Below are 15,182 nucleotides of genomic sequence, written 5' to 3'. Positions count from 1 at the left end.
ATCAAGGATTAATTTTTTTGGTTTGAGAAATGTACACAGATTAATGGGGTGTGCCTGATAATGGCATGTGGTTATTCAGGGTGTGAACAACCTCTAGGATCTGTGAAATTAGGAGGCTTCAGGGTTATTTAATCTGTATTGAAGAAGCAGAAAATGAAAGGAGAAGAAAATCTTTATGGCAATGTCCTTATAATGAATACTATTAACATAGAATGGCCAATGATAGTGTTTTTTCCAGATATGTAATCTTAGAACTAGTCAAAAAAGGACATTTATACTAGACTGCAATATTCTATTTTTTCTCCATTAAAAAAAAAAAAAAGTATAAATGCTTTGTCATTGGCTATTTCTCAACTTCTGTTAAGCACTGGCCAAAGTATTACCTGCATAAAGAGTTTATTTTACTGTGCAATATCATCTGATCACCCGGTACAGCTGGAAATGTGCTCTGTGCAGACACGGGTAAGCAGCATGGACTGCCAGATCTGCTCTCTGGGAAGCTGCAAAGGAGCAGCTTGTCACACAGGGAAGGCAGAAGTGTCGTCACGCTCAGGAGCAAACTGAACATCTAGCTGAAACCACTCTCAGCACCGGGCGGATCACACTGTGCTGCACCCAGCTCGGCGGCTCCAGGCACCGGCGGGGCGGCCGCTGCTTCCCCGGGAGGGGAGGGGATGAGAAGTGGAGGGCGAGCCCATGGGTCCCGGCACAGTTGCACGGGAACTTCAACGCACACACCCGGGACAAGTCCCCGGCGCGCTCGACAACAGGCACGGGGCGACCGAACTGTGATTCCTGAGCAGAACAGCTGCCCGGGTGCGCAGGGTCCCACGTGGAGTCTGATCCCCGGGCTCTCCCCACCTGCAAGGATTCCGCCCCGCGCCCTGGTGGATGGAATGGGAAAGGGCTGAGCCCGAAGCGGCCGCCGGGACGCTTTGCTCCGGGAGAGGAAAATTCCAGCCGGGAGGAGCGGCCCTGCCCCCGCTGGCCGCTGCCAGCCCGTGGCTGGGACCGAGCGGAGTCTCCGTACCGGCCGGGCCTTGGGCCGCCGCTGGAGGGAGAGCCGGGTGTGTGGAGGCGGGCGGGCGGGCGGGTAGCGGGAGAGGGAGGGAGGAGCTGAGCCGGGAACAGGGAGCCTCTGTTTCTCCGCGAGTGTTGGAGCGGGGAAGGATCCACGTTTCAAGTTTTTCGCCACGAAGTTTTTTTTTTTTTCTTTTTTTTTTTTCGTTCCCCACCTCCCTCCGCCCAAGGTGTGGTTCAGCGAGCGGCAGCTCCGGCGCTGGCAGCCCGGCGGAACCCTGTGCGTGGCCGCGGCCGCCGCCCCGGGAAGACGCCCCATGTCCGCGCTGTGAACAGCGGGGAATGCCCGGGCTCGGGGGCAAGGCGGCGCTGGGGGCGGCAGAGCGGGGCCGTCTTCCTCAGCCCGCCCCGAGCAGGTGAGGCGGATCCCAGCGGCTGCCCCCGCCCTGTCCCCAAGAACCGACCTGCATTCACCCAGCCGCCGGCATGGACGGCCGCGCTCAGCAGGCGGCTGCCCCGCCGCCCCCAGGGTAAGCACAGCCGACCGCACGGGTGGGAGGCCCGGGCGCCCCCGCCTCCAGAGGGGCTGCCGGCGGGGCGCCGCGGTCATGTCGGGTCGGGTGAGGTGAGGTGCGAGGGGGCAGCTCAGGGTGGGGAGGCTGGTGCTGCGCGCGTCCGGCTGTGAGATGCGTCGCTTGGGAGACAACTGGGGCGAGAAGCGGCTCCTGGGCGCCGGAGGGCGAGTGCGTGCTCCCCGGCCTCCGGCGGCGGGGGCAGCGAGGCGGAAGCTCCGCGCGGGACCGCCGCGCCGCGGCCGAGTCGCGAGCGGGGTGGGGGCAGATGGAGCAGCGCGACCGTTAAACGGCTGCCGGCGCGCAGGAGCGGGCGGAGGGAGAGGCGTCGCGGCCGGTTCCCCTGGCTGGAAACGGGCTCTGCGGTGGGACGGGTCCGTCGGGTGCCGGCCTGAGCAGCGGCCAGCGTGTGCGGGCGGCACCGCCTGCCCTCGCTCCTCACCGGGGACTTTTCCGCAGCGGGCGAGCCGTGACCTGCTGGAGTCCCAGTCCGGGTGCCCCTGCCGGGCTGCGGTGTTGCCAAAAACCGCCGGTGCGGTACCTGGCGGGGAGCGCTTCGTTGTCGGGATGCGCCCCTCTAGGGAATGTCTGAAGCACAAAATTTAGCAGTGTTGACCGTGCTTTGGGTGTGTGTACGTCAAGCCTCAGTTCTCTCTGTGAAAGTGGTGGCAGCGCTGTGGGAGAGCCGGGCACTTTCCAGCGCTCCGGGAACTGCCCACACTGGGGGAGGAAAGAAAAATAAACAAGCAGCATCTGTTGGGAGAAGTAAAAGGGTTTGTTTGTTTTTAAAAGTTAGGCTCCTCTGACCAATTGATTGTAATCCGTCAGAAAATGTAACTTTAAAGAATAATTTTAAATCTAAGTGAAACTGCCCCAGTTTCAGATCAGGAGGAGGGGGGCTTCCCCTTGAGTTAAGTAGTCAGTTATGTTTGAATGTTTGAAATTAATTCACTCAATAACTTCAGTAGGAACTTGAGTGATCCACAATACTGACAAGACTGCTGGAGTTACCTGTAAATAAGAGGGACAAATACATGGTGAGCGCGTTAACACCAAGACTTCCTTGAAGCTTCCGTATTATACACAAAAATGGATTAATTGGATGTCTGACCAAGAGATAAACAGGTGCAGTTGATTGTAATTTATTGTAGTATTTGCAGTAGCTATCAGATCCGTTTGAAGTCATGGCTATAGTGAATATGGAAGACTCATAGAGGAGGGTTACTTGTACACTTAGGGCCTTGTGGCAATTCTACATTTATGTATGGCCATTGAGAAATGAAGTTCGTGTTGTTAATCAGTGTAGAATGTTTAATTATAGTATAGATATTTACTACATGTTTAAGACTTTGGGTATGTAAGCTCAGTTAGAAGGAGTGAGTATATTATAACAGACCATGATACCAGGCTAGGAAGCAACTAAAACAGTATGTCTTGAAGGTCTCAGTTTTACTTGTGGGCAAGAATATGAAAACAAGCAAAAGGCACAGTTAAAATCTTGGTTGTTCTGACAGCTTCTCTGGGCCTGTTGCCTGCCATTAAGCTGTTGGTTATACTGAATTTTTGCTTGACTTCTCTAAGTCAGGAAAAGTAGTCACCCTAATGTGACTTTAAGCATCTGTCAGCATTTACATCTCAGTTTTGAAAAACACGTAGCTAACAGCAGTGCTCATTTGCGTTAGCCCTGCAGATATATTTTCAGGCCTTTTATCAGCTGTTCCCATATAATTTGGTACTTAGGAAATCAATTTACCATTCCTTTCTTGTTACAGCAGAGTTCTTTATTGGCAGGCTTAATTATTTCCTGAAGATGGTCTCATATGCTTATTCAGACACTGGGTTTGAAGAAAAAAATCTGGATATACTAGCAAAAATGGCAACTCCCAATTTACTGAAAATGATCCACAGATAAGTTTTTGAATAGTAAGCAGTACTGTGGTTCTTTTTCTGAGATTATAGGAAAAAAAGTGCAATCTGGGAAGAATTTCAGTTGAAATAGCAATTTTCTTTAAATTAATTACCAAATGATATGATACTGCATTATATCTCTTAACCTGTCTAGCCAGGTAGAGAATGTTGTTAATCCACAGCTGAAACCTGTTTACTAGTAAGTGTGTTCTTAAATAATTGTTTGAAGTTACATGGTGTAATTACTGATAGTTCTTCATAGCTTATAAAGTGTATTTATGCTGTCTGTCAAGAAGACTGGAGGTGTTAAAGGTGTTCTGTGAGTTTTCAAGCATTGATGTTTATTTAGCCTTGGAATTTATACATAAACTTAATCATTGATGGCTCTTAAGTATAGAATTTTGTTATCAGTTCTGTGGGGGCAAGCTTTGGGAAAGGGTCCTATAACTATATCCTGGAAGACAATTATTATTTTTTTTTCATGCAGGATTATGCTTTCCTATTGAAAAATTGTTCATTAAATCCAGTTGTGGATAAAAATGTTTGCTTGGATTTGGGGAAAAATATGCCAGTGTTATTCTCACCACACAATCAACCTAAATCAGTAGAGATTTTTTTTAAAAAAAAAAAAAAAAAACAAAAAAAAAACCCAAAAAAACAACCTCTGCTGGAATATTTTTTAATATGGTGAATAGAAGGTGTGCCCAGTAACTGGCCGGAATTTTTTGGAATATGGTGAATAGGAGGTGTGCCCAGTAACTGGCTGGACATGACACATAGTTTCTTCTGGTAGCAGAAGAAACTTGGCTGGACCTACATTTTAGGCGTTTTATAGCTCATCCGTCTTGCCTTGAGTCTGAGCAGCACTCAGGACAGTGTGCTCCTGCCAGGCCAGTTGACACAGCCTGCTCCTGTTTATCACAGAGCTGAATTAGCTTTATGTGTTGGTTGCATTACGGGATGATAGGAAAATGTGTGTTTTAATACTTAAAAAAGAAAAAAAAAATTCAAAAGTGTCTGTGATTGGTATCCTGCCTCTTGAACACAGTTTTCCTGCTGCTGCTGGATAGCAATCCTGTACCCTGGAGTAAATTCATTTTTACATTAACAAGTGGATTTTACTAGTTGACACAGGCTTTTACCACAAAGAAATATATTGTAAGTTAATAGTCTGTTAAAATATTGGAGCAAATTTGGATTTTAGTAAACAGAAGATTGAGTTCCTTTGAAATATTAGCATGCGTGTTGAGACCCATCTTTAATTCAATTCTAATCAGTTTCTGATAATTTTACATTATTTCATTTGTTCCCTCAAATCATATTTAAAGCTATATGCTTACTTCCAAAATCACAGCTGCTGACCTGCTTTACTCAAGCAAAACTCCTTTGTCATTTTCTTTTTGTGTGTCTAATGAAAACATGCTTAGGAGATACAGCTGCTTGCTCTCCAGGGGCTGAAGATAGAGATGGGGGGTGAGAAGAGGGCAGAGCCAGACTGAGCTTTGGTTAGTTTATTGCCGGGGACATGGCTCGTGTGTGTCTTCACGTTCTCAGTCCCTGGTTGCTTGACCTATTCGAAAAGTTCAGTAAGAAGAACAGGAGACCAATCTTTTTCACTTTTTTTTTTTTTTTGTAAGAAAGAACAAGAAATCCAGCTTTTCTCTTTTCTCTGTAACAGTTGAGTTTTTATTAAATCGTTTCAATCAGATTACAGATCTCTGAAGACTTCAGCTTTGGCTGAGTGTTGAGAGGTGTCTGGCATCAGGCTTAAAATACTGATTGGAGCTCTCTTTCTCTTTTTCATGTTGATGGTTGAGGCAGTTCACAACATAGCCACAGGTTTGTTCAAGTATAAATGAAAGTCTTCCCTCATGTAGAGTGTGGGATGGGACAGAAAGTGTAGCAATAGCTTTGAAACAAGGATTCTGTTGCCAAGCCACAGCAGCAGATTTGGGGTGTGTGTGTTTGAATTTGCTCAGTTTGGTGAAATTTAGGTCAGGGCTGAAACTATAGGGTTATCTTGCAATGAATAAACTGTTGCTATTGCTCTGTATATGACATTATTGTATAAATATATTTATGAATAAATGCGAGACCTTTTGCACTTTTGATACTGTCTTAGATCAGAAGTTAGGCTGGCATGAATCTAACAAGTGGTCCAATCTTAGACGTGCATTATCTCTTAGATAGAGGACGTGAAGATAAATAGCTCATTTTTTTCTCACTCCCATGTTCCTGATGAAGATCAACTAATTGAGTAATAACAGAATGGAAAGAACTTTGAGAATTTGTGACCATAGAATTTGCTGGATGTTTGAAACCAAGAGTTTGCTGCTTTGTGGGTGGATCCTCATCAGGAGCCACTTGAATGCCCATCATTCCAGGGGGTAATTTGCCAGCTGAGTTCTGAACATACATGTAATACTTCTTGAGGTGTTTATGTTGTTCATTTTAATGTATTGGCCTTAATGGAGGCAATGTCAAATAGTTGCATGACACAGTAGTGGTATGAATTGAATGTTGTATTTAAAAGCTGTTTTGATTACTCAAACTTTGTCAAGTCTGAAGTCATAGGTGGGTCCCTATCGAGTAGTCAGTGGTAATGTTCACTGGCAGAGTGTGTTGCTGTGGGAATGAGATCAAGGAAACATTAGGGGGTTGAGGAATGTGGATACTAGAGTGAAAAAATGTGTGGGAGGGTAATGCACAAATAGAGAAATCAGCAGAGTTATTTCAAAGCTTTGTTCAAGTGTGATGGTATCCTGCGAAAAGGAAAAGTGAGAGCTAGTTGTTAGTGAGGTAGCAAAAGTGTGTGAGGGGAAAAACTGCTTGAGACTGGAAGGTGCATCTCAGTGTTGTAGAATAGGTTATTTTCTTTCCATTGTTACTGGATTTTTTTGGTGAACTTTAGAGATTACAGTGTTTATGTAAACCTGAAGATCACTGTTTATGTGGAGTAGGTGCATCTGTGTTGGGTGGAAGGAGAGCCCATTATAGGGGACCAAAAGCTACAATTTCAGGTGAAAGTGAACATCTTTACAGGATTCCTATCATTTGACAGATGAATCAACTCACTAGTAATATTTAAAAGTCACAAATAAGTGGTTTCTCCTCCAAGCTGGCAACATCTAAATAGTTCTCCCTTCAGGAAGTCAAGTACTGCTTCTAACTTGACTATAGCTTGGAAGAAAGTTTGTAAATGTGCAAGTTTTTCTAGCTTGACTGCTGTTGTTTCTAGCTGCCACTGTTGTAGTTCTATGTGTGCTGGGGAGCAGCAGATGCCGAATTATCCAGCCAGCCTAGCGCCTGCTCAACTCTTTATTTTTTATTTTTTTTTAACTAGAAATTACAAGTCAATATGATGAATTGCTCTGTTAATGTAGTGGATACAAGGAGTGCCTATGGCTGCTTGCAAGTTCAAACAGGTCTGATCGTGCGATTTCTTTCCTTTTCACCTGGCTCTTCCTCGCTTCCCCAACAGCTGACCTGCTACTCTTAAGTTCACGTAGCTGCCTGCTGTTTGCAAAAGAGTTGCTCTTTACTGTATTTGCTGTCACTATGTACTGCTCTGAAACTTGGAGAGCTGGTGCTAGGGCATTAGAGGATGACAAGAAACTGAGATGTTGGCTCCTAGACCCCTATAGAGTTCTGTGGCCATGCCCAGCATTAGCACAATGAAGAGGAAACTCTGGCTGTGCAGCATGGGACAATGAAGAGTTCGAGGGGGGGAAACTGCCCCCTGCTGTTTTCAGCTGAAACAAACAATTAAAAACTTGAGGTTTCACTTGAATTCTCTCTTAAGTAAAGGCCCCATGATTAAAAATGCAACTCTTTGTTTGAAAGCAAACTTAAATGTTTACTAACTGGAGTTCCAGTAGATGCATTCTGACTCAAAATCTACGTTGTGATGGACCAATGGATAAACGTGTATTTTTCCATAGTTTAAGAAACTGAGGTTGTCAGGATTGGTATTTTCAGTTAAAGAAAACAGAGCACGTGAATATTTTTAGCTAGGCATAAGCTTTCTTCTGTGAGAAAGCATTGATCTTGTTGGAAGTTTTAGTTCTACAGAGGTTTTCGTTGAAGAAATAGCTTCCAAGCTGTACTTTCTTAGATGTATTTTAAAAATTTTCTCTGCACATTTATTTTAATTTTATTTCTGTTCTGGAAATATAGCTACTTGTTTTGGAAAACATAGGTCAATCTTATTTAAAAACAGACAAACAAACCAACCTCTTCTCATCCCCAAACAATGCAAACAATTACTCTATGCTAAACAATAAATGGTGTGAGCTTGGATTTTTCTCAAATACCAATAATGGTACAGTTTTTGTTCTTTGTCCTACATCTCTCCTACAAAGTGACACTGTCTTAATTAAAAATATAAAAACCTCCACCATTTCATCTCAAAACAGCAGCATTAGAAGCTGCTTTTTCAGTTCGATAATGCCAACTGTTTCTTTGTTGGTTTAAAAATCTTGTTGTCTTCATGGGCCTTGGTTTCCTGTTGGAAATGAATTTTGGTATTTTACCTGGTTTTCAAGTCACCTTCAGATGCATTTTCTTCCAAAAACTAAGGCTCTGTACATGGGTTTTTAGCAGGTAACTTTTAAATGTTTTGCTGTGGGAGAGGCATAAGCATGTTTTTCAGTTGTCCTTATAATACAAACAGATCATTGACAAAGTTGCCTGGAGGGACTGCCTTTTCTATAATTTACATTAAATGAATTGTTTTTTTAATATATGTTGCATCCAATTTGAATGATTTTTTTTTTTTTTTTCTCCCTCCAGTTTGACATACTCAGAACTTTGCTGAATAAAGTGAGTTAGATAAGAATGTTCCAGGATATGGGCCCATCAATAGGGTAGCAGTGGAAACTTCGTGTTACTATTGCCCAGATACTTTTGTGTGTAGGTCTCAAGGTAATTGGAAGGACAATAAGGAAGAATAGTGTGTCAAGTTTGGGTTTTGTCATTTAGTATTTTACCACGTGTGGATCATTGTGTTGCTCTTGACCTTTCTAAAACCTAGTAGTCCCTCTGTACTGTCACACTAGACTGACCAAGTGGACATAATACTGCAGGTAGAAGATAATCTACTTGAGGTATCTGTTGTTTAGCTGTCATTGTCACAGCAACGTTGAAAGCGTTTTTGTCTAGGCAGAAACAATGTTTTGTTTCTGGATTTAGTTAAAAAAAAAAAAAAGGAGCCAAGATGTCTGTTAGTAACAAAGTTGAGAAAACAAATGTTTACAACTCATCATGCATGCTCATAACCCCTTTAGGCAGAAATGAAGGACATCTTTCTTCACTACTAGCTTTGGACTCAAACCTTTTTTTTTTTTTTTTTTTTTCCATTAAAAATGCATATTTTCCAGAATTAAATATGAAGGCACTCTGGCTTTGAGAGCATAGAAACTATTGGCAAGGATGGATGGTGTTTTCAGTTCTTTAGTTTGCAATACAAACAAGGCATAAGTTGATAGGAATTGTAGTAGGTGAAACTTCCAGAGGTGGAATTTCTGATGATTTTCAGGAGTTTGTATAGAATCAGAAATCCAAGCCATGAAAAATCTGGGTTTTGATTTTTTTTTTTTTTTTTTTTTCCCCAGAAACTTGCACTCCTGAAAGTTGAGGTACCACTATGTTTTGAAAGTTGTCCTTAGGTTCCCAAACTTTCATTCCCTACGAGTTACTGCTGTCTACATTTACTCTGAAGTCTCCAGACATCAACTTTTCTGTATTCTCTGTGATTCATGGTCTCTCACTTCCCCTTGCCTGCAATTTTGATCTTCTCTTTCCACCCACACTACAAAGTAGTCTCACTAATTCCATCCTTGGCACCTTCCATGAGCTATTTTTACCTCATTTGGTTTTTAAAGTACTCACTACTTGGAGAAAGTCCTGTTTTGCTGAATCTTAAACTTCAATGTGCTACTGTTTCTTTTCTATAATTAAAAGCATTTCTCATAGGTCATGCTTAGGAACTTTGAAGAATTGTAACAATTCCTAAGGCACCTTAACCTCTGTGGCTTTAAACATCTGGAAGCTGAAGTGGTCTTTCCCAATCTGCTTTTACTGGTGGCAGACACTTTTGAAGACAATTCCACACTCCCCCCGCCTCCCCCACCCAAATGGGGAGAAGGAGAATCTCTCCTCCTATTCTCCTATTACCTTAAACTGCTTTGCAATGTATGACCCTGTCCTGAAACTCTTTCATAGAATAAGTCTTCTTTTAGCTTTTTGAATTCTGCTTTTGCGCATTCTTTTTAATTTTGAGATTTAAAAAGAACCTAGCCTTTCAGCTTGGTCCTTCCATCTGTGGTGTTTGTTGTTGGTTGTTTGTGTTTTCCCCTGTCCCATTCTGCCTGTATCTGATTTCTTCTCCCCTGACTTCACTCTGAAAATATAGATTCTTCTTTTCCTAAATATAGTTTTGTGTTTAAATATTATGTATCACATTTTACCTGGGTTAATGCGTCTTACTACCTTGTACATACATGGCATGGAGACTATTTTGGCTAGTGTTTAAAGGGAGAAGGACTTCCCAGGCCCTTTTATATGGCGCTTTAAACACGGGTCAGCGGCTGTCTTGGCAGTCGCTGTTCTTGTCTGGTTGCTTATCTATGGCTGAGTAATGCCTTAGATGTCTCAGGACTTGGAGCTGAGATCTTAAGGCAACAGTGATATATAGAGACATGAAATAGGATTTATTTTATTATTTTTCTCCTTTCAAATAAGTAAGAGTTTACTTATGACTTTGGGCCAGTAGCAGTAATTTTCTTAAGGTGTTATATGCTGCTGTTCCTCAGAATTAGATATATTTAACTTGATGTCTGCGTGACACCTGATCAGGACATTTGTTGTAGAAATGAACTGAGAGCTGGGTCAGATGCATCTTTATTCCTTCAGCTCCTTAATGCTTTTCTTTTGGAGTGGGGAGAGGGTCCGTTTTTCTTCCAAGGGATATGTACAGGGATCAGAGAATTTTGAAAACTAGGCAACTTGTGCGTTTTGTTTTGATTATTCTTCTGTGGTGTGGAGCACATATCTGCTCACCCCAGCCTAAATATTACTGAGATAGTCTCAACACACCAGGCAGTGCTTATTCACTGTTATAGAAAAGCATGGTGAAAATTTAGAAGATATGGAAAACCAAAGCATTTTATAAGCACTCCTTCAGAGCTGATTGTCAATAGAGAGAAGAATAGGAGCGAATCCGAAGCAGCTTGTTTTGGGAAAGTAATAAGGATCTGATTTAATTGTCTGAACTGTTGGAATCTCTGTCTTATTTCTAAGCATCTTTCTTTGACTGTTCTCATATTTCCACTGCCCGAACACTCTCACAAATTTTCCAGTCTTTCTCCCCAAATACACTGCTGTAATGCCTCTGTATCCATAAATCTCAAATGAATAAAGGAGAAGGAGGGTAATGCAATGAATTGTAAATGTTAAACTAAATCTTAAAAATATACAGTTATTTACTTCAGGATAAAAAATGGTGTTCTGTGCAATGATAGTTTTAGAAATATTCAAACGAAACAGTTGGTTCTTATTTTTTCTTTCTGATCGTGTTCTTTAAGATACTGCATGTAACTTCTGTCTGTTTTTTTTCTTCCTACTTTTACTCAACAGAAATTTTTCTGGATTCTGTAGCTCCACTTCGTAAAGCCTGCAGTTAACAGGTTGTTAACAGTTGTGTTGTTGTTGTTTTGTTTGTTTGGTTTTTAAACTACTTGCCAGCGCTTAATCCAGAATAAGTTTTTATGGCAGAATTGAGAATGTTTGGAAATATTGACACGCAAGTGTTGAAATTTCATCTTGTACAGTGCCAGGCAGTATTTTATATGTGTTGACTATAGATGCAGATTTTAAAATTACGTGGTACCCTGACTGAATGGTCTCGTGGAAAGATTGTATAATGTCAGTCAAAGCTCTGCTCCCCTGCAGAAGAGACAGATGTCCTGCATATTGTCTCTACTAGAGAAGAACATCTGGATTTTTCTTCCCATTTATTGAATTAAATGTCTGTACTCTGACCAGCTGATGCTGCCTCTTCCTGTTGCGGCACAGAGATCTGCAGTAGGAAGTGAAGTGCCCAGTGAATTGTTTATATTGTAAACAAATGTTTGTCAGAGCCACTTGGAAGAACTTCAGCAACTTGAAATAGGAATACCCTGGCAAAATCCTCCCATGACTAATTGAGAAGTGTGCAGTTCATTTGCCAACAACATACCCTTAGAAAGGAAAAATGGTTGAGTATGTAAAGTTGTTCTTCTGTTACACGTAAACAAAAGCTCCAAGATTAGAAAGAATCATTTTATGAGTTTTTAACTTTCATTTGAATATAAAATAAAAAAAACAATGAGATCTGGAAAACTCTAATTATAGGTCTTTCTCACCTCCTGTCACATCATGTTTCACATCTCAGTCAGACACTGAGAGTGTTTCCTTGAGTCAGTTTGTAGTATAGGAAATAATGCTCAACGTGGTAGAAAGCTCTCCAGTCTGTTTGTAAAAGAGCATCTGATACTTTATCAAAGATAGGAAGGGATAGCAAAACTGGCATATCATTTGTTGGAATTGTAAAAATTTAGTTATTAAACTCTACCCCTTAAAAAACTTTAGGCTTCTGATAGTAAAATGAGATTAGTCAGAGAAAGTGAATCACATCCTCAAACTTATGCAACTGTACCAGTATTTTGTACCATTGTGTTTGTCTGTGGCTTTGATTAACAAATATTTTCAGTTAAATATGTAAGTGGCAGCAAGGAAGAAGTGGTTTGGTGACTCTTTATGATAAAGACTCTTTTTTTTTGTTTCCACCAACATTCTGCTGGCATGGTGCTTACAATTTGCTTGAAGATAAATTGGTAAAAAATGTGGATGTCTTGCAGATATAACTAGCAACACCTTCCTTATTTGTGAAGTTTTTAGTGATTTAATGCATTCAACAAGCAAAAATTTATTCTGAAACTGTTTTGAACAATATAGTGGTTAACAGTTAAGCAGTGTTGGTCTTACTATTTCTAAAGTGTGACAACATGTGAAAGGCATGTTCATGAGTTTCTGCATGGTTACAGAGTATGAGCATGTAAATCATTCAAAATGATATTTGGCTGTTTACTTTCATGGGTAGGAATGTGGAAAATACTGGATGTCTGACAGAATTATGACTTTTGGTGACACAGAATCATTAAATACTTAAAATAATCTGAGATGTCTTTAATAAAAAAGAACTACTAATGTATTTTTTTAGGCATTTCCAGAGAGTCTCTTTTATATTCAGAGAAAACGTTGAAATCCTGGGAAAATTTGCAGAGAGAGTTTCGGATCTCAGGAATTTGTGTGTGTGTGTTTTAAGGGCTTTGTGAGATCTTACAGTATAGATAATTTGAACAGTATTTCTGTCCTTCCCTCTGAAAACCATAAAGTAAGAAAATCCATTTTCTCTGAATTTTCTTGGGTGTTTTTACATGACATCTAGTGGGAGAAGTATGTTACTTTTGTAAGTAATATATGTAAATATAAGTCACGTTGTTTCAAAACAGTTAGTGTACGTCTTTGTAGATCAAGTAGGTACCATATTAGAATTTTCAGAAGGAAAGAACGAGGAAGATAATGAAATGCTGCTAAGCTGGAGGGTGCTGTTTCTTACAATGAGAAGGGACTTATTTGTAGGAACTCGGATAAATAAAGCCTGCAGACAAACTGCCCAGCTGTACTTTAAGATGAAAACAGGATGTTGCTTGTATTGCAGGAGGACTACTGTGTAAATCAAAGGATATGCTATTATTGCTGTGTAAGGAAGCTGTACTCCCTTGGAGTAGTTCTGTATATAAAAGAATGGTAATTGCCATGCTTATCAAGAGCTGGCAGTTCTCCTTTTCCAATTGTGACCTGGTGATTCCACCTCTAGTTCATGACTTAAAACAAAATACCAGTTATTTTAATCCCCTATTCAACAGGACAAACAGAATGTGGTTATTTTTATCTATGGTTCCTTAGATTATACAAATCAACACCACCTTTCCTATATTCAAGCCAAAGATGGTTCTGCTGTGGGGGACGTGGATTGTTTCCCCAGTGCGTGTCAAACTCTACCAGTTCAAGTAATGTCATCTGGAAGTGCCCAGGTGGCTTTCTCCCCTTGCTGGTGTTGTGTGTGTGGGTGGTTTTTTTTTTTTTTTTTTCTTAATTTCACTTATAGCCCCTTTAAATTCTTGGTTTTGTCTTTTAAAGGGCTTCTCTGTGCCTATTCCACTCAGTGTACTGTTCTGCTGTTCCTCAATGCCAACTAGGATGGTGTTGTCTTTATTTTTGATTTTAAAAGTAAGTTTTTATGCTTCTAAGAACTATATTCAAGTATGCTTGTATGCTTTCTCTCTTTAGAAAGGAAGTAGGTCAAATTACTTTTCTGCTTTTTGTTTTCACCAGTTTATTTTCTCTCTTCAGGGAAATCATAGAATCATAGAATTGTTTGGGTTGGAAGGGACTTTTGAAGACCATCTAGTCCAACTCCCATGGTGATCTGTAGTACACTGTAGGATAGCCTAGATTGTTCTTAAAGAAATACAAGTAAGTTTCTCTTTAGCAGAAGTGGCTGAATCTGAAACAAGAAGTATATGGATAAAGGTTAGATTGATGTTCCTGTAATATTACAGGTTTTTATAGAAATTTTTTGGGATAAGTCCTCAAAACCAGAACTATTTTGGTAGAGTGGCTTTTAGCATAGCAGTTTACACTGGTTAGTAGAGAGCTGCCAACCTCTTAGTATTTAATACTCAAGTGCAGAGTTAGCCTCTCTGCAGTAGGACTCCTGCTGGTGAATCAGATGTGAAACCTGCCCTTGGTGCTGATGCCTACATGGTAGAGGATCAGGGAGTTTAATAAGAGAGGGTGGCAATGGTGAGTCAGAACTGTAAGGGAAAGCAGATATGCTTCACTCTGGAAAGTATCTTCACTCTTGAAGGTTTTACAGCATAAACTTAATATTGTTTTAATATTGATTTTACCTTATACTGAATTATAAATTAATCTTTCAGATGTATAGTTTTAATGAAATTTGATATTCAGAATGACTTTTCTATTATTTACTGTCGCTTGTCTACATTTTCCTGAAGTTGTGTGAGAAAAGGATGTTGCAGGAGCTGTTTAAGTTTGTGTAACAAGTCGTTGTAATACCTAAGGAAAAATGTGCCTGTAATATAGTGTTCCAAAAGATGGTTCAGTGCTGTTTAGCTGGTAGCACATTTTAAACAGCAACTTCTTTAAAGGACTAAATAGTGCTGTTATTTTTGGAACATGACTCATTAGTCTTACAATTTTTCATGGTTGAGAGAACTGGTTGTATCAGGTTAAACAAGCTACACACCTCGTGTTTGAGCTGTTTCTTAAATCACATGTTATTTTTGACTCTTCAGTCAAAAGCATTGGAGGTGAGATGCTCTCGGGGATACCTATTGGAGCACTTGCCATTATTTTTTAACATAAATGTTGATACAACAGCTTCAGATTTAAAACTGGGTTGTAATTCTATGCCAATATCAATTAACAGATGTGTTTCTTAAGAAGTAGGGCCTCACTAATCTACTTCTTTCTGCTTTCACACAGGGGTGGAATAGGAAGAAGAGGTGTCAAAATCTTGAATATGCTTCATGTCTGTACTAAACAGTTGAAGGA

The 15,182-nt window shown here is 40.8% G+C and overlaps 1 protein-coding gene across 7 annotated transcripts in view; it reads left to right on the top strand.

Annotated features, from left to right (window-relative positions):
* The first annotated feature begins 765 nt into the window (after nucleotides 1-765).
* The window catches only part of COBLL1 (cordon-bleu WH2 repeat protein like 1), an 84,105-nt gene continuing 69,688 nt past the window's right edge, over nucleotides 766-15,182 (top strand). For 2 of the 7 annotated variants that reach the window (XM_065840792.2, XM_065840791.2), the window contains exon 1: nucleotides 768-1,067. In XM_065840792.2, the coding sequence (XP_065696864.1) occupies nucleotides 892-1,067 (176 nt within the window). In that variant the 5' untranslated portion in view covers nucleotides 768-891. Of the gene's footprint in view, nucleotides 1,068-1,111; nucleotides 1,551-2,631; nucleotides 2,718-15,182 lie in introns of those variants that run through there. The other 5 variants (XM_071810987.1, XM_065840795.2, XM_065840793.2 and 2 more) reach the window with 4 other exon arrangements.

This window comes from Patagioenas fasciata, chromosome 7 (assembly GCF_037038585.1).
Source record: "Patagioenas fasciata isolate bPatFas1 chromosome 7, bPatFas1.hap1, whole genome shotgun sequence".
NCBI lineage: Eukaryota > Metazoa > Chordata > Aves > Columbiformes > Columbidae > Patagioenas > Patagioenas fasciata.
The sequence above is the reverse complement of the archived record's forward strand: the minus strand, read 5'-3'. Positions and strand labels throughout refer to the sequence as shown.